This window comes from Grammomys surdaster, unplaced genomic scaffold (assembly GCF_004785775.1).
Source record: "Grammomys surdaster isolate TR1022 unplaced genomic scaffold, NIH_TR_1.0 187, whole genome shotgun sequence".
Classification (NCBI taxonomy): domain Eukaryota; kingdom Metazoa; phylum Chordata; class Mammalia; order Rodentia; family Muridae; genus Grammomys; species Grammomys surdaster.
In genome coordinates, this window is record NW_021604632.1 from 2,186,332 (window position 1) to 2,210,636 (window position 24,305).

At 47.8% G+C, this 24,305-nt stretch overlaps 2 protein-coding genes and 1 pseudogene across 3 annotated transcripts; 1 reads left to right on the forward strand and 2 right to left on the reverse strand.

The window, feature by feature from the left end:
- Positions 1 to 1,850: 1,850 nt before the first annotated feature.
- On the reverse strand, positions 1,851 to 13,925 carry Syce1l (synaptonemal complex central element protein 1 like). Of its 2 annotated transcripts, XM_028768620.1 has the most exons (11): positions 13,700 to 13,925; positions 7,426 to 7,488; positions 5,611 to 5,671; positions 5,455 to 5,534; positions 4,779 to 4,826; positions 4,471 to 4,525; positions 3,266 to 3,338; positions 2,462 to 2,531; positions 2,301 to 2,385; positions 2,111 to 2,183; positions 1,851 to 1,919 (listed from the first exon to the last, which is right to left on the reverse strand). In XM_028768620.1, the coding sequence occupies exons 1-11, from the start codon at positions 13,902 to 13,904 to the stop codon at positions 1,851 to 1,853; spliced, it is 882 nt and encodes a 293-aa protein (XP_028624453.1). In that variant the 5' UTR covers positions 13,905 to 13,925. The 2 variants fall into 2 exon arrangements, with proteins under 2 accessions (XP_028624453.1, XP_028624454.1); XM_028768621.1 differs by lacking the exon at positions 7,426 to 7,488.
- LOC114622172 lies at positions 7,530 to 9,249 on the forward strand (annotated as a pseudogene).
- Positions 11,912 to 21,333, reverse strand: Mon1b (MON1 homolog B, secretory trafficking associated). Its single transcript, XM_028768619.1, has 6 exons — positions 21,243 to 21,333; positions 20,683 to 20,840; positions 18,889 to 19,332; positions 17,612 to 18,431; positions 17,146 to 17,293; positions 11,912 to 15,067 (listed from the first exon to the last, which is right to left on the reverse strand). The coding sequence occupies exons 2-6, from the start codon at positions 20,828 to 20,830 to the stop codon at positions 14,867 to 14,869; spliced, it is 1,761 nt and encodes a 586-aa protein (XP_028624452.1). The 5' UTR covers positions 20,831 to 20,840; positions 21,243 to 21,333; the 3' UTR covers positions 11,912 to 14,866.
- Positions 21,334 to 24,305: the final 2,972 nt, after the last annotated feature.

Genomic DNA, 24,305 nt, shown 5'->3' on the forward strand with positions numbered 1-24,305 from the left:
ACAGGTCACTTGTTGTATACGGAGACTGGAGGGTTGGCTACATGATTTGAAAGGTCTTCATAATAACGATGGCTACCACCTCCTCCATCCTGACAGTTCTCTTTGAATAAATATATAAAAATAAGCACTTCCCGTGTGTTATCAGTGTAGCTCAGTGATTTTCAACCTTCCTAATGCTGAGATCCTTTAATACAGTTTCTCATGTTGTGGTGGCCCTAACCATTTTGTTGCTACTTCATAACTGTAATTTTGCTGTTATGAGTTATAATGTAAATGTCTGATCTGCAACCCCCAAAGGGGTCCTGACCCCTAGGGTGAGAATTGCTGGTCTAGGTCTTCCACACAACAGCGGTGTTTTGCAGATGAGGAAGTTGAGGCAGAGAGACGTGGCTCATTCTGCTTGTACACAGCAGAGGTGGGGATGCAAGGAAGACAGTCCAGCCCCAGGTTCTTTTCACTAAGGTGACCAGTCTCTGAAGAGGGACACATTATCCCCTGTGGTGGGTTTGGGATGGTTATGAGACTTTTAGGTACTGCAGCCTTGCTGGAGGAAGCATATCACTGATGGTCAGCTTCGAAAGGGCATGGCCTGGGCCATACTTCCAGTTCATTCTTTACTTCCTGCATGTGATCTCTCAGCTTCCTGTTCAAGCCATCTGCTGTCCCTCTGTCCCTGCAGTTATGGGTTCCAGACTTCTGCAATGGTTAGTCCAAATAATCCATTTCTTCTATACAGTGCCTGTCAGAGTTCCCATTGCTGTAAACAGATACCATGACCAAGGCAACTCTTATAAAGGACAGCATTTAATTGAGGCTGGCTTATAGGTGCTGAGGTTCAATCCATTAACATCATGGCAGGAAGCATGGCAACATCCAGGCAGGCATGGTGCTGGAGGAGCTGAGAGTTCTACATCTTCTTTCAAAGGCAAACAGAAGACTGCCTCCCATGTGGCTAGGAGGAGGGTCTCAAATCCCACCTCCACAGTAACACACTTCCTCCAACAAAGCCACACCCACTCCAACAAGGCCGTACCTCCTAATAGTGCCACTCCCTATGAGTCAATCATATTCAAAACACCACAGTACCTTACTCATGGTCTTTTACCACAGGAACAAAACATAACTAATATATCTCTGCCCTGCTTCTAAGGAAACCCACTCTCCTGGCCTCATCCTGTCCAGTGGCTGCTCAGACTGTGTTCTCAACCCTTCCCTGACTGCCTTCCTCTCAATCCTGTCCTATCTTTCACAGTTGCTTTCCTTTCTATCTCACTCATATATTAACAACTCTGTGGTGACTGCCAAAGCCACCAGGAGACCCAGTGCCATGGGCACTGTGGATGGAGCCTTGCTCTGACAGACTGTTGGCCTGGAGGTCTGGATGGCAAGGGAAGGAAGGTCTCTGTGGGACAAGAACCCAGCAGTGAGACTGAGCAGCAGAGAGGAGAGAGGGGCAGGCCTAAGATGTCAAGGATCCTACAGGGGACACTAATACTGGGGAAGGCTAGGATTTCTCTGAACCACAGGAGTGTCTGCCTGGGTCTCTAGTGATGGATGCTTTTCCACACCTGGGTGTGGTCAGGGAGATTCGGTGAGCCCTTCTCACCTGACACTCACCCACTGGACTGCTCAGAAGTATCTATTGAGCATCTGGTACATGTCTGTGGTTTAGCTGATGAGTGACATCCAGCTGATGCTCCATCCAGCGATACCCTGGACACCTCCCCACCTCATGGCTGGGACCTCTTACTTCCAGCATCTTGATATGCACAGACTCAGGAGATTCTTGGAATCATCTTTATTTCCTGAGAGTCCTTGAAGGAGTGGGAGCACTGGTGGATCTTTGTGGCTTAGCAGGGCGTTCCTGTCCTTGGCAACTCGCCTGACGACGCCACATGATGCTGCTCCTCTTGGCCAGCCTAAGGTTAGTGGGAATGGGCTGCAGGGCCAGAACCCAGACACTGTCACCTAGACAGTCTCTTATCTGTACCTGCTGGCTCCTTGTGGGCTCCCTCAGTGTGCCCCAGAGGCTTGGAACCCTCTGATTCCTCTTGTCCCTCATCCTGTCTCATTTCTCTCTGGTCTCTACCTCTGTTCACCAGGTGCCTACCTCCCCTCTGTCATTCTGAGCTTCTAGGCTGCTCTGGGATTGCCCCCCCAACTTCCTCGGCTCTGTCTTCAGCCTGTGAGAAAAGCAGAGAAAAGAGAATGAGCAGTGGTCCAGGGCATCAGGGAGGAAACGTCAAGACAGAGGCCTGAAGAAATGACACCCAGGCTAAGAGGCATGCTACCCTTCTCACCCACAGTTCCCTGGGCTGTTCTGGGCCTCTCTGGCCTCCTGAAGCCTCTGTTCCACCTCCTTCAGCTTGGCTTGCAGCACAGTCCCTGCAGGTGATGGTGGGACATCAAGGTGGGCCCTGGAAGCCATGGGTCCCACCACCCATCACTGCCCAAGCCTCACTCTCCAGCAGCAGCTGATCTTTCCTGCGCCTCATCATGCTGATCTCCTGGGCCAGTCGCTGCTGCAGGACCTGTGAGAACGGAGGCTGGTCTCTCTGTGCCCCTCTCCTGACTGCACCTCCAGCCCACCCTCCTTTGCACTTTTGACAAAAACCCTTCCCTTCTTTAGGCCATTCACTTGCGTTTCGATTTCTGCAGGGGCTACAAATTTGCTGCACCCAATGTTGCCCGTGACTCCTCCCCCTTATGGCTCAGAATCCATTTTTTACAACGTTTTCAACCTCCCCTTTAAATTTGTTGTTCTTTGAACGTTCCAGGAGTTCAGCCTTTCTCATGCATGCTTGCACTAATCCACATATCGTCTTCATTCATGTGTTCAACGTATGTGGTCAGATGCTACCAAGTCAAAGATGGTGGCCCAGGGTTACAGCATCTGTCTATGGTTTCTTGGTTGTGCTCTGGGTATGCATTTTCCTAACCCTAAGATTCCTGGGGTAGGAAGGGTCCTTTGGTGTACCACTGCCTCCTCCTGTCTGGGATGTTGCCTGATGCTCCCTTCTGCAGCTGATTGAAGGTTTTCTGGAGGGTCCCATGGGCCTCTCTGAGGCAAACACAAAGTCCACAAAAGCTCTGTCAACAGCCAGTGAAGGATGCTAACTGTGAGTGTGAGGGGTGGTGAAAGGTGGCCAGTTGTAAGGCCAAGGGGGACAGGAAGAGAAGAGTCAAAGTCTATCCCATGGTACCGGACTTGAGCAGGAGTAGACAGTGATCATTCACAGACACTGAATCCTGGGGAGAAGCTTACATGGAACTCCCAGAGATCCTTGTGTTGATTGGTCAGATCCTCCAGCCTCTCCTCTGGCTGTTCAGCATCCAAGCTATGGAGACACCCAGTGATGAAAAGTTGGGTGGCCAGGGCCACACTTAGCACAGTCAGGTTTGGGGTGCCTCCTGCTCCCCGGGTCCCATGGACCCTTTGGGTCCTGCCCAGTGCTCCCCTTCATGGGTCTATAAACACCTCCTCTCTTCACCATGCAGGCCCTACTCCCACAACTTAGCTGCCTACCAAACTATAAACTTAGAAATAACCCAGCTTCTTTGGTCTGAATCCTGACGACTAGACTGTGTGCTTCCTGGGAGGAGACACATCATCCACAGCCAGACTCTGCCTGAGCCCCTGCTCTCTCTGAGAATGCTTCTCTTTCCTTTCTTGTGTTACATGTAATCCATGGGTCCTTCTGCGGGACCACAGCCCTGTCCATCTCTTTGTCCTTATGAATGTGTCTTTGCAAGAAAACCGTATATATAAAGGTGCCGTTGGTCATACTGCCTAATTTATTCTATCACCACCACTTGGTGGTCACAAAATTGTCCTGTCTTCATGCCCTATTTTATAGAAGATAAACAAGGAGTATGTATTATAGAGGGTTTGATCTAATGCTGCTTGCATATTTGGGTCCCCAAAGCTGTTTGCAGGAGAGAGTTCACATGTTCACATGAAAGACACTGAGGGACCCTGTCCCCAGTTGATTCTGATTGGTAAATAAACATGCTGGCAGCCAATAGCTAGGCAAGGCAGACAGAGGTGGAACTTTCAAGATTCCCAAGCTTGGGACTGAGAGAGATCAACCATGCAGGGAGAAGAAGAGGAGAAATGCCAGGCCTGAGAAGAGTGGAAGTCAGGGAGGCATAGCCGGCATGTGAAGGCGCCAGCAGAGTATGGCCCAGCTGGGCAGCCCTCTGGGTGCAGGGCAGCCAAGGTAGAATATAAAATTTAATAAGTAATAACTTGGGATTATTGGTGGGAGGTGGATCAATCACATGGAGCTTAGGAAGTGGCCCAGCCATTGAGGTGATTAAGGCATATCAAAATATAAAGGCTGTGTGTGTGCCTTTCATTCAGCAATGCAGAACATTGCTGCCAGTAATTCAACAATGTATCCACGACTTATTTTACTAGGCCTTGCTCCCTCCTCCTCGAGCTGGGGAGGAGGTGGGAAGGACTCTTACCATGGAGTCTCACGTTCTCTCTCTTGGGGATGATTCTGGAGAATTGACAGAGCATCTGTGGAGAGAGCAAACAAGATAGTCTGATGACAGACCTTAAGGGAACAAGGTTAGGCAGAATCGGGGGCTTCCACATCACCTAGGACATTGGTGGGAACTCGAAGGACTTGGGTGTGTCCTTCACACAAGTAGACAGGGGTTGGGGGGAAGTGGAGCAAAGCCATGACCCAGACTTCAGTGGGCATCCTGAGGCTGCTCGGGAGGGTGGGCTTCGTGAAGTGATGGGAAGAATAAGGAAGAACAATGAGTACCTTGCTTTTTGCACAGGACCTCCTCTAGGTGTACTTTCTCTTCATTCACTGGAAAACACAGTGACACTTTCAGGCCCCAGAAGCTCCATCCCTTATGCCCACTGAAACTTCATCCAATAGGCAGAATCACACAGAAGACAGGGGAGAAGAGAGGTAGCTTCCTCCTATACTCGTAAGCATCTCCCATGCGGGCCATCCCAGTCCTTTCTCCCCTGACCCCACACCCGTGTTCTATGTAAGTGCCGACAGAATCAAAGGAGTGAGTACTCCAAAGAAAGTACAGGTTCGTGCCAGAAGGAAGGGTGAACTGTTAAAGAAGCAAATACCATGTCAGGTGGAAATAAACGAGGTTCTGAAGAAAGAAATAAAGCAGAGGAGGCAGAGAGACAGACAGACAGACACACACACACACACAAAGAGAGAGGGGGAAAAGGGAGAGAGAGAAGCAGAGGTGGAGACAACAGGGTAGGATTCTGATTTTACATAAGACCATCAGGGTAGGCCTGTTGGGGCTACCTGAGCTGGGAACTGAGAGACCACATCCTAGAGTGGCTAATCTGAATTGTACGAGCTAACCATGGGTGAGAGCAGAGCCTGCATAAAGGCCTCTGAGTCACACTTGGAAACACCAGCAGCAGACAGGGCATCCCTGGATCTCTCTTTTGGCCCCACTCACAGGAAACTAGTTCCTGATGCATGGCTTTCTGAAGTGCTTGAGCCTCTCCCAGCTCTTCACTGGATCTCTTCTTTGCTGGATCAAAGAAGGGAAGAAGGCACTGTGAGGGCCACCTTGTTGCTGGCATCAACTGGCCAGTCTAGGGTCCCAAATTTACCTTGCTGCAGCTCATTAATTCGATGAATCAGGTCCTCAATCTGGGGCTCCAGGCTTCCCTCTGAAGAAAGAAGGCAGACTGAGCCAGAAAAGACAGGTGCTTGTCTGTCCCAGGCAGCGGGAGAAGGACTGCAATCTGGGGCTGGGTTTCTACTGCTAGCCGTCCACAGGCTATTTATGGAGCACCTGCTTTGCGCTGGGATCTGTAACAGATTCTTGGTCCTTACAGGGCTTCCATTCTGGGTAGGGGAGATGGCTGTGAGTCAATCTGGTGGCAGTACCAGTTACAAAGGTGACATAGAGTGGATGTTAAAGAATAGATGGGTATTGGTGTTTTTTTGAGATATGGAAAGTCCCCAAATGAAGGGAAAGAAACAGGCCCTGTACACTAGGGAGGGATGTGTGAAGCTATTCCAGGGAGAGGGAACAAGTATGAAGAATCTCTTGCAGTGGGAGTGGGTAAGGCCCACATGCAAAGTCACAGAGGATGGTAAGCTAGGGGTAGGAGCAGAGGACACCAGAGGGGAGGTCCTCCAGGACCACAGTGGAGGCTTACAGCAGCAACTCGAGTGTGGTGGAAACTGGAGCCCTCCCACAGGCACCGCTCTCTTCAAAGGGGGCAGAACAGGCTGTCACTCCTGCCTCTCTAGTCTCTAGCTGTCACAAAGGCAGCAGGGCTTTCCAGTGACAAGTGCCACCTTGTGAGTTCTCAATGTCTTCTTAGAGAGTCATTTCTGACCTCACAGCCCATTTTACAGCTCTGTAGGGAGAAGCCTTCCTCCTGCCTCGCTGTGTTCTAGATCAAAGGCGAGTCAAGGGCATTAGCATTTGAGGCTGCTTTACATTGGCTGGGTCTCACTGCTAACACCTAAAGCAAGCTGGGGGTCATAAGCTTAGCCCCAGACTTTTCAAGATGACAGATTCCCTTTCTAGATACTTCTAGAAGAGTGACTGTCCTCCAGGGTGCTGATGGCAATGGGCAGAAATCCCCATGGCCCAGGGACTTTATTTCACTGCAGATGGTCAGGGTAGGTTACAACACATTTGTAATCCTCCAGTTTCTATACAAAGTTTTGGTCCAGCACACAGCCACATTGAAATGCAGGAGCTAGATCAAGTGATGTGAGAGGAGAGGTTCCATTTCATTTGAAGTAAATCAGTGGATACAATTGAAGATGAGAATGCTCTGGCAGGGTGGGGAAGTCTTACTCCCAACCCAGTATTTGCTCCAGCATTTAAATAGGTGCTCAGTGTAAACTGGCTCCCAGGTTCCCTCTCAACAAAAACTGCCAAGCGCAAAATACTACTCTGTGTTGTCCTCTGCAACTTATGGGTTTTAAAGGAACAAGAAATATACACCTGTGAATGTTGTTTATTTTAAAAGGATCTGTGGATGACACTTGACCATTAAAAAAAAAACAAAAAACCTGCCATTGAGGGAAAGTAGCTCAGCCGTCCTGGATTCAAGCTTCAGCATGAATAAACAAAACATAATACCGCTGCTTGCCTGTGGATCACAGAATTGAATAAAGAGATACATGATAGACTAATGGATGGATGAAAAGATGGACTGATGGAGTGTGTGTGTGTGTGTGTGCGCGCACGCTCGCATGCGCACCTATGTGCCCCTATAAATGGAGACAGATTTTCTGTCCTCTTAAAGATTTTGAAGTTTTAGCTGTGACTTCATTTTTTTTTTCGCTCAAGGAATAGAACTGAATCAGAACAAGAGGACGAGTTTCTAGTATTCTGAGTTGAGGCTTTTATGTTCTAATTCTGTTTGCCTGACTCAAAATCTGACACAGGATGCCTGACCTTTCTGTAGCTTTTTCACTGTCTCCAGCAAGTCTTCCATCGTATTCAGAGATGTGGCCTGCCCTGTAGAGATGAAAACCAGAATTAGAGGACCCAGCAGGAGTATGGGTAAACCGAGAAAGACACAAACCCAGGTTGAAAGCAGCTAGCCATCTTTAGACACTCCTGGGCTATGGCCAAGGCTGGGGGGAGGGCCAGGTCTCCAGCCACAGCAGGGCACCTGGGGAACCCGTTCCCTGTTTTTAAGGATCATCTTGTATCCTGGATGAATCAGCCTCACTACAAGGGGAAAAAAGACTTTCCTGAACTCCCCTTATTCAAACTCAGGCTGAGAAGAGAGAATGTCTTCTTGATTGTACTGCTACTGAAAGGTCATGATAAGATTCCAATAAATGCAACAGGGAAGGCAGATTTCATATTAATTTCTTTAAAATAACTATAGCTCTAACTTGTAAACTCTAACAAATTATTGTGTCTATAAATGGCTACTCATGCTCTTAATATATATATTTTTGCATTTTTGTGTGTTTGTGTGTTGTTGTGGTTGTTGTTACACATATGTGTACATATATGTATGTGGTGGTGCATTGATTTATGTGGGGAAATAAATAGGGCAGAAGTCAACTTCTCTAGAAGTTGTACTCCACTGTATTTTTTGTGACAGAGCCTCACTATTCGTGGGGCTGGCCATGTCAGCTAGACTGGTCACCCATCCTAAGTATGGAAATTGACACATTTCCAACCCTCACTCCTGCTCACCCTGTGTTGGGGTTACAGACAGTACTCAGGAAGGGTTATACTCATGCTGAACTTGGCATGGGTTCTAGGGATCTGAACTCAGGTCCTTCCACTTGAGCAGCGAGCCCTTTACTCACTGAAGTTCAGTCCAGGGGCTGTTAAACAGAAAGGTGTGGATGTGGGGAGCCTTTTGTTGGACAGCCATGACACCAATTATGAAAAGAGAGGGGGGAAGGGAGAGAGAGAGAGAATAGGAAGGAGAGGAGAGAAGGAGGGAGGGAGGGAGGGAGGGAGGGAGGGAGGGAGACAGACAGACAGACAGACAGACAGCCTCTGGAATTGCACCAAGATTTTGACATTTTTAGTTCTAATCCAAATTAATACAAAGGACAGATGAACACGGTAATGATGCTATTGGGAATCTGATCAACATCATGAGAACTAGGAACACATACGAACACACACACACACACACACACACACAGATGCATGGTGGAGAAAGTGGGAGGAAACCCCTACATTAATAAAGACCTGTACGTCCATCCCTCGGCCCTCACATGAGGCAGGGGTAGAGCCTCTAACCAGAGTGCAAGACTCCAGACCTCAGTTTGACCCAGTTCTGCCCTCCCCTCAAACTGTTTAAAACCACAAGGAAGTTGGGATATTCACAGTTGCCTTGCCAGAAAGAGTGACTTGTGGCTTTGTTCTTCTTTCTAAACTCTCAGCTTGGCTTCACAGTTATCTTGTGTGGACTTTCATTCCTGATTCCCCATTTAACTCCTTAGGCTTAACCTATCTGCCTCAAGACTATCAGGCAGTCGCATTACTGGTCTCCCTCCAGTAATCAGTTATGTATTTATTGGGAATTAATGTGAGTACCTTTCCACCCAACTCCATTCATACAATTACAGATAACTACTAATAATCAACGAAGGAAGAACTACCAAGAAGATGCTACCCCAGCAGTAAGAGATATTCCCACCAGTAAACAAAATGTTCTTCCTTGAAGCACAGAATGTAACATTCAACTCTGAGTTGGGTGTAAAACTCCTACGAGCATACATTTGTAAGTGTGGGGCTGAATAATTTTGAACATAATTACATTGAGTGTTCTTTTAATACCCAGTACTGAAATATAAAAACACAAAGGTTGAGCTCTACGGCTGAGTTCGGTTGCTGTTGTAAATGTCTTCTAACATGAGTTTGAATGGACAGAAGAAATAAGAATGACCTGTGTAGCCCATATCAATGAACCACAATGGACTGACTATTTTGCTCCCAGTTCAAGCAAATGGATTTTTTTCATGATGCATACTTCCATAGATGTTCTAGCATGAGCCCATATTACTTGAACAATTCAAGCAAACACCCCTAGGAAAAAAAATGCCCTAAATTCTTGAAATCAATGATAAAAGCTCAAACCCCAGCGAGCAACTCCTCTCCATAAGAACCTGGATGGAAAAAGAAATACCTTCAAAAACACAGACCACAGCCAGAAAGTGAACGCAGAAGTGCTTCTCCATCATATAGAAAATCTCTTACCCTCAGACCCCAAGTTCCCCAGTCCCTCTCCTTAGAAGTCATTCAGTGATATAAACTCTTGATTCACATACAGTCATGCACCCTTTTTCCACACCCTGAACTCCATGCCGTACAGGATGTGGCATGTGTTCTATGCCACTTGACAAGGTATACCAGTGATTGGCTTATTCTTTTTAGTGCCTGTGTGGCTTTCCACTACACGCAGTCCATAATTTAGGAGCAGTCTCCTTCTGTTGCCTATGGACTTTCTCCTTCACAGCTCTAAATGATACCATGATGATCACATTTGCCATTTCTCAGCTGCAGACACAAAGTAGGTCTCCTCTCTGTGTCTGCCATCACATGCCCTACTGTGTGTCACCATGACCCATAGTTCCTTTCCCTTGTAAGGATATTCACCACTGAATTAACCTATGCCAGTATGACCTCATCCTAAGTATTTATGTTTGCAAAGATCCCCGTAGGCTGGTTAGTTTGTATTTTATTTGAATGTGTACGGATAAATACCTGCACGTATGCCTATGCACCACAAGTCTGCTGCTCAAAGGTCAGAAGAGGAATCAGAGCCTCTAATTAGAGTTACAGGGCTTTGTGAGGTGCTATGTGGGTGCTGGGAATCAAATCTGGGTCATGTGGAAAAGCAGCCCTTAACCACCCTTAACCACTGAGCCTTCTTGCCTGTTCTGCTGGTTAGTGTTTAACTCTCAACTTGCCACAATCCGGAATCACTGGAGAAGCCTCTACTGAAGAATTATCTAGATCAGGTGGGCCTATGGGGATGTCTCCGGGGGTGGGAGTGTATTTATTGCTAATTAATACAGGATGGCCCAGCTATGGAGGTACTATCCTCCAACTTGGGAGTTCTGAAAAGAGAGAGAAAAAAGCTGGCTGAGAGCAGGAGGCATGGCTATGTGCTCCTCTCTGATCCTGGCTGTGTATGAGTGTTGTGACTAGCAGTGAATTTCTGCCTTGATTTCCCTAAAATGACAGGCTGTAACTCAGAATTTTAAGCCAAATAAACTGTCTCCTTCCTACATTGCTTTTTACCAGAGTAGTTTATCACAGTCACAGAAATGAAACCAGAACCTTGTGGTTTCAAGAAAGGCCACTGTTTCACATTTATTACCTTTATTTAATTCTGTAATAATTTCATACACATGTACAATGTATCATACTGTGAGGCTCTGATGGCCCCAAGCTGGGAAATGAGGAGGGGGAGTCACACTTTTATTTTGATTAATTTTTGTGACGCTATAAATCAAACTCGGAAGCCTTACACACACTAGACCAGGACTTTACTAGCTAAGCTACAGAATTTACCACTGTCAGCAGCCCAGTGACTATATTTTCACCTTTTAGAAAAAAAAACTCATGTGTCACTTAAAAAAAAATTCACACCGAAATAACATTCTAAAAAAACTTTGAATGAAAAAAATTTTCCTTCTCTGAATCTCACTGCCAGGATACAATGTCTGACAAGTTGGTGCATCTCCTCCTGAGACATTTTTATTATTTAAAATTTTAATATTTTGCCAAGAAAAAAAAAAGCTCACAACAGAGAAAGATGAGTATCTTTCCTAACATTTTATGAAACCTTCCAAGCCGAGTGTGAGGCCATGATGAACCCCAGTACTTATGGCCTTGGTGCTGTGATGGTTAACATCACCCACAGTTGCTTCGTCCTTAATCATACCCAGTACAATTAACAACTGTCATGTAGAATCTCCAATACTCGGACCATATGTAGTGTTCTCTAACCAGCCCGTGCTCTCCAGCTGGCCTCTGCAACTTCTGCAAAGGCTCCATCCGTGGTTTTCTTCTCTCTGGCTTTTTTACAGCTTGTCATAAGACCCAGGGTAACAGGGAAAAAAAATTTTTAGTTTTATATCTTCTAGTGTATAATGCTTTGCCTTGTGGGTGTGTCTGTCCACCATGTGTGCCTGGTCCCTGTGGAAGGTGCTAGATCCCCCAGAACAGGAGTTATAGACAGCTGTGAGACACTGTGTGGGTGCTGGGTATCAAACCCGATCCTCGGCAAGAGCAACCAGTGCTCTTAAGTACTGAGCCATCTCTCCAGCCACCAAGCTATAAGAAATTTTAATTTCTAATTTAAAAAATGTAAAACCTAGTATCTCTGTGGACTTAAAACAAAGCAATAACAAAAAACCCTCCATGTTACAAAAGAAAAGAGCCCGAGGAGGGCGAGTCCCCATGTAACATTTTATTTTGAAATTGCTTCAGATGTACACAAAAAGTCATAGAAATAGACTGTGGTGCTCTGTCAGCATCTCCATGTGGTGTTTGTCATCTGTAAGTTGCAGATAGTATGACCCACTAGTCCTTAATACTCCAGTGCACATTTCCTATTTAAGGAGGCTCCAGGTACCCACACAACTTAAAGTCTGGGTATTAACACTGGTCCCACATTAACAGAATCCTCGGGTGCTGCTCAGCTCTCCCTTGCTCTTACATTGTAAATTACGTATCACTATCGATTTCCTAAGAGATAAATAAAGCAATACATCACAAAGGCCTCCATTTGCTCCCCTCCCTCAAGGCCCCTCTCCACAATTATCAGTGTGCTTAACTCAGATACTTTCCAAGGAGCTGTCCTTGACGGGTATACCTTCTCCTTTCTTATTTCAATCCCAACTAGTCAATAATAAAAATAAAACTTCTGGAGCCCTTTTTTATGAACAAACAACTGTATCGACTGAAATTTATATTTCTCCGCCTTTCTTAAAAAAAATCTACAATCTGCATGGATATACCTAGATTTGTCAGGTTTGGATCACTTCTCTTTCTGCCTCTGTTAGTAACACACCACTGGCCACCATTATCATCTGTCTCCTGTGATTACCTAGCATGGAGACTCCAGATGGGGAACAGCATCTGCTGAAAACATAATCCTCTACCAGAAGGCCACTGGGGCTGCATAGCATCCCCCCTATGGCCAGTCAATGGCTAAGAAATGCGACCCGATACGCCTGCTAACTTCCTCCAGTACCGATTAAGTCCTTTATTACTTAAACTTTGAAGAATTTGAAAGGTTGATGCTAAACGTTTAAATCTCTGTGGCACTGTATCATGTGCTTAACAAAGTGTGGCTTGTCTTACTTCTATTCTTTGAAAACTGATGCCCAACATGTGGTTCCAATTTAAGACAAATTCTGTTAAAATAATTGCATTATTCACCCACTTTTTAAAAAAGGAAAAGGTCACTGAGTACCAAGCAGGTGTTTAAGGTGCCCAGGGAAACTGCAGGTCTTGCTCTTGAAGGTCACACTCATTGTTTTGGAATCTCATGAACAGGTCTGGCAAGATGCCACCTCCCATGTTTGACCATGTAGTGACAGACTGGGTATGCAGAAAGGGGAGGTGGAGAGAGAGAATTATAAATATTGAACACCCACTGAAGCAGGGTCACGGTCCCTGGTCACACTATTTTCTCTACTTTAGAATGTTGAGAAAATTTCTATAATTAAAACAAGAATGTTCTTCTAGTGATTTTACCATGGGAGTTATTTTCTTTCGAAGGAACTGCAATTTCCAGTATTTTCTAGGCTGGACTCCATCTCCTTGCGCCCGATGAGGAAGAGAAACTGTCATTACTAAGTCAAACCAAATTTGACTAAAGTGGGGAAAACCATTCTCAAGAGCCTTGAGAAACGCACGTAGTGATCTAGGCTGGCTGTGAGATGACAGGGGTCCCTTCCCTCAGCTGTGCAGCAACAGAGCGGCTTTGGGAGAACATCACTTTCCCTTCTCGACTTGCTTAGTAATGGGTCCTGAAATGAACTACTTGCTTAGGATACTTAATATGGTCAGTAAAGTTGGCAAGTTAACCTAGGTGATGAGAATACGCAGTTATTTATTTCCACTTTGTGGAAGTTGTAAGTTTCAATAGGATAAAAACCTTTTTTTTTTTCCTAAAAAAAATCTCAATTATCAGAGCTGAAGCCTCTTTCCCATCTACCCTGTGGGCCCTCACTACCTCGGGTATCTTCAGCTTTCTCAGCTCCCAGCCACTTCGCCATCAAAGGCTCCAGATCCGCAGCCATTTCCCAACGTGGGGTATCTGCGCATGTGCCTCGGAAGAGAAACAACAGCAAGGAAAGGTAGCGCGCGCCAAGACAGACATTGTTGGAAACCAGGGAGTCGGGCAATACAGGTATCTGCTCGGAGCAAGCGCAGAACATCTGCAAACGGAACTGCTAGTTTGCGTTTGCACGCATGCGCGCAACCTCAGGACCGTGTCTAAAAAAGGCTGGAAGCTAGGTAGTGAGCAATTGAGGTGAGTTGTGAGCACAAGCTCTTTGAGGGCTCTTCTTTAGGTTGTCACTGCAAGCGGCCAATGTCCAGAACATGTTCGTGCTGGGTAGCAGCACAACACATTTCCAACCCCTGTCCGTTTACAGATCTCCACTAAAAGGTACAGAAGGAAGTTAAATGTTTCGTGAGTAAAAGCTCCGGCGGCTAAGAGCATCTTCACAAAGCTGCATCCCAGCCCATGGATGAAGTCGAGTCGCATGTTTCACACAGGTGGATGCTGGAGGCCACCTTCTTATTCGTGTAAGACACAGCCCAACACTGGTGGGGCTTGGATCTGTTTTGGGTTTTTGCTTGTTTGTTTTAAAGTAGGGAAAGGGAAAAAATGATGGGGGCGGGGAGGGAGCATGAAGGACAGAGGAATGTCTTGAGGGATTCAGCTTCAGGCTTTGTTTCGTTTGTTTGTTTGTCTGTTTTTTGTTTTTAAATACCCATAGGCTGGTTTTAAGCACAGGCTAGCCCTGCATTCTAAATTCTAGAGCCCTTGTGGGTTACCCACCCCTACCCTGAGGACAGCCTCAGCCCAGTCTCAGGTCTGCTTGGAAGATGGACATGGTAGCAACCTGTGCTGCTTAGAAGAGGCTTGGCAGAGACAGCTGGTGATGGAGGGTACAGTGGCTTTCAGGCTAGCTAAGGAGGTGAGGCCGAGGACAGAGGAAGCTTCCCACTTTCCTACACGTGGAGGTGCATGAGGGGGCTGCTGTCACCCTTCTCCCATTTGTGGGCAAACCCTGACATCTTGCCCACGCCCAGGGAGTCAGGGACCAGTCCCACACAGATCACTGCCCATATTTCCAGAGTAGACACAGAACATAAAGCCAGATGTGGTCGTTCAGAGTCCAGTGAACAAGCCATTGTTGGGGGCCTGGTCTGCCGAGGAGGATGGGGGTGTGGAGTATTTGGGTGGGTAACGGATAAAAAGCCGGTCCTCTTCCTTCCTTACCCAGCGCAAGAGCTTCGTCACTACTAAGATGGCACCAGCCTTGGTTACCAGGGGGCTGAGACAAGTATAGAGTTCAAACTTGGACGTCACCTGGGGAGAGGGAAGGAGAGAGTCAGCTGGGGTAGAGAGGCCATGAAGGATTCTGTGTTCCCAAACCCAACCCCGTGTCCTCCTGAACCTTGGGAGACATGCTTGGCAGCAGCCAGATATGGCTTGCTGGGCAATCTGGTATTCATCCTGTCAAGGGCAGACAAGAGGCCAGCTGGATCGGCAGCTTCACTGGGGTGATTCTGACTCTGTGTGTTTCTCCGTTTGCTTATCTGCGGATTAGAGATAATGGAACAGCAATCCTCGATTCTGTGGGAGCGATCGTTACATCCATGGCTGTCCTTGCTCCTGCCCCTGTGGTATCATCTCAGCCTTAAGATTCACTGTGATCCTCACACCAACCTGAGGCCTGACCCTGAGGTCTCCAGGACCTCCTCTGTGACACTTCCCACCACTCTGCCAGTGTCCTCTTTCTGCCCCAGCAACGTTGGCCTCTCTTCTGCTGTTCCTCTAATCCAGCCTGCCTCAGCCTCGCCTCACATCTTGGTCTCTTCCCTGTGCATAGGCAGTTCCTCCTCTAGGGACCTCGCTCACCACATTCTCTCCACTTGGAAGCCATCTTTTCAGCAAGCCTTCTCCCGACCCCTTGATGTAAAACCCTGGAGTTCCTTAGAAAAAGACAGTAGTGTTCCTTGGCAAAATGGCTGGGTCCAGGAAGGATGGAGGATGTCAAGTAAGCTGTACTTGTGTGTGACAGAGATGTGTCAATGGGAAACAGGACTCAAGCTACCTAAATCAGGGGGTCCACTGGCTAAGTCCAAAATAACTGCAGAAAATGCTAGAAAAATATTTTACACTACCGAAATCAAGAACACTCTCAGGAGGCCATATTTATATAAAATATAAACTTCTGGGCCAGTGAGATGGTACAGTGGAAGAAGGGGCATTTGCTAGCCAAGCCTGACAATCTTATGGATTCTCACAAGCTGGCCACTGACCTCTATACTCAACACACATGTGCATGCATACACATTAAATAAATAATAAATAAATGTAATTTCTAAATTTAAAAACAAATACAACAAGAAGTCTGTTTTTATGTACAGTCCCAACTATAAATGTAAAAAGTGGAGTGGTTAGAAAAGCCATCAGCAGGCAAATGCCTGGTGACTGCTGCAAGTTCAGGCCATAGAGCATGAAAAAATGAATGAGGGAGCAGACCTCTAAAACCCACAACTACCCACGCCATGGGGGCCATAGGGGCGTGCTAGTTACAAAGGGGACACACTATCGTAGAAGTGTGGCCAGCCGACTCCACCTTCCCCGAGAGAGCTGAGCTGACGGCCCAGGCCCTTCGAACAGTGCACTTACTGAATGGCCCCTCACTGTGACCATGCTGGAGCACAAGCCCTGAGCTGAATCTGGGGCACTCTACCAGCACGTGTATAGACTGATGTCCTTTGAAAGTGCCAGGGCCACAAATCAACAAAGCCTGTGGAGCCATTCCAGAACAAATGAGACCGGGGACATGAGTGAAAGGTCTCTTTGTGGTGATTCTTTATACCAGCTTTGCCACTTCCAACTTCAAGATTACTTAAAAAGTAAAACGATAATCCTAGCCCAGAACAATGCTGGATCCATGTTAATATACACTATTATTTAATGAACCTGTTGGGGAGGTCTCACTTCCTATGGGACTGACTGCCTGGCCTTCCTCGGTAGCTGACCTTTAACAGACTCACAGGACAGTCACTCTAGGTAGAGGGCACAGAGCAGTCCTGAACCTGCAATGGTTACAGAGAGCTGGGGTCTCTACACTGGTAGAAGGGGAACTGGCAAGCTCAGAGATGGCTGGATGTGGGATCCTTGAAAGTCAAAGACCATGTCCTGATTGCTAATGGGGGAAAGCGAAGAGATGGCAGGGCTAAGGTAGAGCTGAAGACAGTGAGATGCTCTTCTGTAATTAAAGATGCTCGTGCCCATAGGGTCAGCGATGCAGATAAGGCAAAACCTGTGCACGGTCCGGTGAGCCCATGGCGGGTGCTAAAGTTAGAGGGGGTCATGACAGGGAAGCAGGCTCGCAGGAGGGAACTCATTTACTCACAAGCTCATCAACTCACCCACGCCAGCAGCGTCTCTTTCTCAGCCACGTGGTAAATGAGGCGCAGGGGCCGGGAGGTGCTGTGGAGGCGAGCATGCAGGCGGTGATACAAGTCGGACAGTCGCTGCCTCTCCTCCTCTCTGCTGTATGGGGCCTCTAGCTCGGGACTGCAACAGAGGGAGGCAGTGGCATGGTGAGTCAGAGCCTGCCTCCCCTCTCAGACTAGGGCTGTAAATGGGTTATGGGTTCAGCTTCTCCCATTAGACTTGAGGGTTTCTAGTGGTTGTAAGCCAAGCTAGGAAGGAGAGCCTTTTTCCCACTACAACAGGGGGACTCTTTTAGGTTGGTGCTCAAGCCTCTGCCATCAGAGAACTGTCTGTTCCCCATTTCTAAAGCATGGCTAGCTATCTCTCCTAACTCATGTGTACAAGATGCTGACCGTCTTGGTTAGACATGTCTTCAATCGACTTGGGGTCAGGGCCCACCTGGTAAACTGTGGCAGCTGGCGGTGTTGTTCAGGGATATCCAGTGGCTTATAGAGAAAATGCCGGAGGCCAGGTGCCCCCACAGCCTGCACACTGTAAGCAGGGGCATTGGCTGCTGGGCCATTAGAGAAGCTGGCAGCCTCCCCAAGAGTACGCAGGGCACCAAGGTTGTGCATCCCATCTTCAACTAAGCGCCGGCAGGCAGCCATGGCATGAAAGGCTTCACGGTTGGTACCAAGCAGCAGCAGGCAGACAGGCATGGAGTCCAGGCGGGCCACATAGGCATAGAAGAAACCGTCCGGGTTAAAGCGAGGCAGGCACACAGGTGCCCATGCCTCACCTGCCGCGAAGGCTGGTGCACCCACCCAGTCAAGCAGCAACTGGAGATCAGCTGGGTCCAGCCGGCACTCGGCCAGCACATTCCTCTCCTGGGCTGCTGTTATCAGTCGACCACCAACAGCCAGCACCGACAAGGCCAGGCCTGGGGCTGTACAGCGCCGCAGTAGTGTGCCCAGGGCATCCCGCAGTGGACGGGCCAGAGGCACACAGCGCACAGCACCCAGGAGCAGAGCACCTGGGTCTTGCTCCACACTGTCCAGGAGCCGGTCCAGTGTGCGCTCTGAGCCAGCCAGCAGGCGACGGAGGTCATAGTTCTGCTTATGCGCGAAGATTCGGGCCACGCTTGCACGTGTTAGTGTGCTCACAATTTGTGCATGTACTGCAAGCAGCTCACCTCGTAGCTGTGCTGCAGACTGTGGAGTCCGGGACACAGCCACCAGCAGGAGTGGACCCTGCTGCAGGAACACCAGCTTGTGGTCCTCTAGGGGAAGAAAAGTGGGTAGGGTGGACACAGACCAGGAATGAGCCAAGGAGTCAGAAAGGCCACCTTTCCCAAGCACTCTCCAACACATCCAGCACCTGGCCTGACTTACTCTGCCAGCACCAAAATCAGGGTGAGGACAAGCTAGGGCTATCGGGACATCTGTGGAGCTATGTTGTGTGTGGAGGTGTCAGGTAATTTAGACACAGCATGGAGTCAGGTGGTGGGATGGGGAGACGAACAAGAATTAAGACAAAGCCAGGTCATACAGTATGCCTCCTCACTCCCAGACACCCAGGGCATGTGATGCCAACCACATGGAGCCCAACGAGATGGACCTCCAGACAGTTTCCCTGACCCACTGACTCAGGTGTACCCATGGCTATACAGACCTCTAACCACCAGCCATATTCCCGGCCACCAGCTCACCACTCTGAGCCCTTTCCTCTTCACTCACCAGCATAGATGGCACGGATGGCGTCTCCTGCACTCTGCACGAAGGACACAAGGGCTGTCATCACACCCATGGTGGCCGACAGTGCCTCCACGCTACCGTACCGTGAGTAGATGGGCTTGCCCGCCTCACTCAGCACGAACACGTGCTTCCGTTGGCTGCGCCAGTCCTCGTCACTGGGATCCCCATCATTGGGGTCCCCATCACTGGGGTCCCCATCATTGGGATCTCCATCACTGGGATCCCCATCATTGGGGTCCCCATCACTGGGGTCCCCATCATTGGGGTCCCCATCACTGGGGTCTTCTCCCTGACCCTCAGAGCTACTCTCAGGTTCTCCAGTGGGACCGCTGTCTGAAGCCGCAGTTTCCCAGTGCTCACAAGTGCTTGGCTGGGCCTCAGTCTGAGGCAAAGGTGACAGGAGGCCGGATGGCTGGTCCGTGGCTCCTGAAAGGGACCATTGAGTGGCTCATCTCCCACTAACCTCATTTCTTCCACAATCTACCAAATCCTTACCAGCCCTCTCAGGCCCCAATGACCCCACCGCACTGACAAAGATCTCCATGTCTTCCTAGCTGTTCAGCGAACGTGGCTGACAATGGCTAGAACCTTATGTCCACTAACACTAAGGTTTCAATGAGCCCCACCCTAAAACACAAATAACCCAACATGTTTTCACTGTCCTTCAGAGAGTGCACCCCACTCTCTGAATCTGCGGTGGCTCTCCGTTAACTCCACCTGACCCCTTTTTAATTCCCCTGACGTGTACTTACCCCTCAGTGACCACCATTAAAATGTCCCCACTGACTCTCCTAACCCCTTTTCACCCTCATCCACATCCACAGATCTCCACGTGGTTAACCATACTCCCAGTGACGGTCCTTATTTTCCCATGACAGTGGTCATTAATAGCCATGGATGTCCCGATCACCAGGACTCCCCAACCTACAGCCACTCCCCCTATTTACTTCTACTGCCTCATGAACACCCAAACAAATACATATTAACATCCCTGACACCTTGGTCTTCAATAACCTTATGACAGTTCTTATTTTACTCCAGGTCCCTGCCCCCACTCCACCAATGGCCACCACTAACAATCACTAACCCACAAGGTTTTCACTACTTCCACTGCTTTCCCCCAGAGTTACCATTTTAAATTCCATGAGGCCACTTGCTTCCTTCCAGATCAACATCCACTCCCACTGTCACTGATGTCTGTTGACTCACCCAATAACCATCATTTGCCACCCCATCTGATTTTCTCACACTCAAGGTTTTCATATGTTCTTAATTGTGCACTGATAATCCCATGTTCCCAAATACCCAAGCAACGTGTCTCAATTCCCACCACCCTTGAAAACAACCCTTTTGGGACCCAACTATGCCCTATTTGAATCTTTAATAATCTACACTCAGGTCAAGTCCATTCTAATTTCCCTACAACAGACAGGTGTCCCAGGATGTGAGAGCTCCAATCTTAAAAATGAGACTGTTTCGGGCAAAACAGCACAATCCATCTTCCTAGCCTTGACCCCTTACCATAGAATACATTTGCAGAGGCACAATGCTGCCCCTCCCGACAACAGCTGACACCCATTGGTTTGTATGGCATTTCTCAACGATTTCAATTAAGTCAACAAGTCTGTGTCCAACGACTGATCGAGCTATGCCTCAAGTTACTTTCTTGGGTCCCCAAAAGACTGTCCACTGGTCTCCCATTGATCTCTTCCCCACTCAGCAAGCACTGACAACCCCAAGGGATTGCTTCCAAGGCTTCATTGAGGGAAGCTATACCTGTGTCCTCCGTGTCCCCATCTCCGGGATCCAGCGTGCTGGAGTGAACCCCTTCACTGTCTCCAGCCTCCTCTCTGGGGAACTGAGTGTCCACCAAGTCCTCCACGCCCCCGGGGGCTGGGACAGCATTATCTCCTCCGGCCTCCATCTGCACATCCCTGGAGAGAAGGGGAATCGAGGGTGATCGGCAGCAACAGAAAACTTCTTAAAAGCCTTCAGGGAGCCAGAACCCCTGGATACATTCCTAGTGCGGTTTCCCCTACGGTTTTCGACAGGACGCGACATTCAAAAACATGACCAAATACTTGCACCCTCCGGCACTTTCGGATGGGTGACGCTCCGCTGGGCTTCCGCAAACACGACACATTAACACCTGTTTCAACCTCTTATCTCAACTGGGTGGACAGCAACACTTCCAGGAGCCGCCGCGGCACCACACTTCCTGGTGTGGTGGGGATTTGCCACACTTCCGGAAGCGACGCCTCCCGGGACACTTCCGGTTTCGCAGCCGTATTTACTCCCTGGAGTGCCAATGGCTGCCACACATTGCGTTCCCTCACCGTAAAGATAGCTCGGGACTCTCCCGGAACTCTGAGGAAACTGCGCGACCTTCCACCGAACGCAGCCAGGATCGGCTGCGAAGTGGGGCCAGAGCGGCCCACTTCTTGTACCAAGGGCTCCCGGCTGAAGGGGGCGCGGCCTGGAATCTACTAGGGCAAGAGGGCGGGGCCTAGTTCCTCTCACCCAATCAAGAGTAGGCTCCTCCTTATGTCCCGCCCCATTCTGGTTGCGCCTCCGCAGATAATCTGCGCTAATTGGTGAAGGCCACAGCTCATCCCTTGACTGACATCTCCCTGTTTCTAACCGACACCTCAATCCTGTTCCGGTCTTGGCTGGAGCTTAAAAGTGCTGAACCAATGAACTCGCGCCCCCAGAACTGGGACTTCAGTCCCTTTTATTCAGTAAGAGAGGCAAGGCGGTGAGTGCACTTGACGGACAGCCTCTCTTTCCAATCGGAAAGTCGCGCGCAGTCCAGTCAGCCTATGAGACTCGGATGCCGACGCAAGAGGCAGGCTTTGCTTCTGGGACTGACTCTTGGGAGTCTGGATCCCTCCAGCCTGTGAGGGAAGCCTACAGAAACAAAGGCAGGCTAGAATGTGCGGGCTACACGAGCACACACCACTGGGAGAGGTTCTGTGGACCGAGCCAACTAGATCCGCATCCTAATCCTTGGGCGGAGTTGGGGTGTGGCTCTCAGGGACCGCTGCGTTCTGGTTGGCTGAGAATTCTGCCGTGCCTACCTCCGCGTGTCACCATTGGCTGGATGGACCAGGGCCAGTAAGGAATCTTGTGCACCCAAGCACCTAAGGCTTAAGGCTGCTGAGTGAGGATGGAAGTGTCTAGGTGGCCAGAAGTCGCTCCAAGCTAACAGTTTTGTTCATTTTGATTTTGAGTCAGACGTTCCTATATAGCCCAGGCTGGCCTTATACTCACGATCCTCCTCCCTCAGCCTCTATCTGCCCCCTAAACTCAACTCAGGGTCGACTACGATTCTGCTCCAGGTCCTTGCAATGCCTTCAGGTTTAGAATTAGGGTGCAAATGTACCTGCTCTGGACGTCCAGGCCCGTTTTCTCTGTTTTTTTTTTTTCCCTGTACATTGGTCTTTGAGACTTCTTGAGCCCGGCAGTTTGTGTCTCTGAGTGTTACTATATTACTATCAGAGAAAATGGAGTTAAACATACCATAATGACATAAAGGTCGAAGATTTCTGTTTTGGATACAGGGTTTCAGGTATCCCGGGCTGGCTTCTAACTCACCAATATGGCAAGGATTACTCTGCTTCCTGCCTTTTCTTCCCCAGAACTTGAAATTACTGTTGTGCCCTTGACACCAGGTTTGTGTGATGCTGTAGTGTTAACCCAAGGCTTCATGCACGCTGGACAAGTATTCTGCCTAGTGAGATACATCCCCAGCTCCAAGATCAAGGAGGTGTCATCATCCAGGGGATATAATATTCCTGAATATTTAGATACTTAAAGACAAAACTTCAGAGTACCTTACTGTCAAATTGACAAAATTCAAAGGAGAAATAGTTCATACCGTTAGGTGAGGATTTCGACATTCTGTGCTCAGTAAAAACGGCCAAAACTGTTGGCAAAAATAAAAATTTAAATCCAAATATCTAATAAATATCTAAATAAATAAATAAGGATAAAGAAGATGTGAACAACAGTAGCCAAATTAATTGATATTTATAAAAAATATTCTACCCAGTTACAACAGAGTAGACACTTCTTTTCAGATGCACATGCTGGACCAAAAAAAATGTTAATATAGCTTTAGAAAGTAAGTCTTTCAGAGAAAATCATTTGCTTACATCAGAAATTGTGGATATTGTTAACAAAGATTGGAGAATTCTTCCAACGGTAGGAATTAGGTCAATATTCATCATATGAACACATATATGACTCAGATGTTAAATCCATGGGATATTAAGGAGTATCTTCAGCTTCGTGAAAACAGAAAGAATGGGCAAATGCAGAGACTGTAAATCATGAGTGCTCACAGGGAAATGTACAACTTTATATGCTCACAGACGTATGAGAAGAGACACCTACAACCAGTGATCTACATGTGAACCTCAAGATGATAGGAAATGAAGAGGAAGAAAAACCTGCAATAGAAATAAGAAAATAAAAAAGATGGAATTCAGCAAAACAGAAAACATACAGTCAAAAGAGACAATGTAGAAATCGTTATTTTTTTGTGAAAATGTCAGTATAGTTACCAAAATGTGTGCTTAAATGTGTGATAAAACCAGTGATCAATAGAATTGAAGGGTAACATGATTAAAGGTCTCTAGACATATTACAATATTGTAAATTAGCTTTGATTTTTAAAAGACTGAAGTATATATGGATAGGCTTGCTCGTGCCTAAGGGATACTAGAGTAACTAGCTAGCATGACTCAGGCTGGGAAGGTTAAGTGACTGGGCCTACAGATACTCAAGCCTCTCACCCCCGTCCCAGGCTTGTACCTCACTGTAGACGTTTTTCTCTTATTCCTACATTAGAGGTCTTAAAGACATACCTTAGAACAATGGTTCTCAGCCTGTGGGTCACAGCCTTTTTAGAGGGGTCACCTAAGACCACCCTGCATCTCTGATATTTATATTGCTATTCATTACAGTAGCAAAATTACAGTTTTTGAAGTAACAATGGGATAATTTTATGTTCGTGGGTCACCACAAGACGAGGTACTTTATTAAAGGGGTGCAGCATCAGGGAGGTTGAGAGCCACTGCTTTAGAATGTAGAAGTTGGTAAGAAGCCTAGGAACCAGCAGGATTCAAGGGGAGGGAATAGGGGTACCAACAGGGATATCAACATAGTTGTGTTTTGCAAGAATGACCAGTAGATGGCAGAAAGTCCACATGGTAGAGACCTTCCAAACTCAACTCACTGTCCAGTGAGTCCCAGGAATTGTCTTCAAGAGCTTAGGTTCTCACCTCCATGACAAGAATCCAAATCTGAAAATGTCTTAAGACTCTTGTTTCTCTCACAATTAAAACTCACTAAGAGGACAGAGTCTACTCTGAAAACTCCTTTGCAAAACGCTTCGC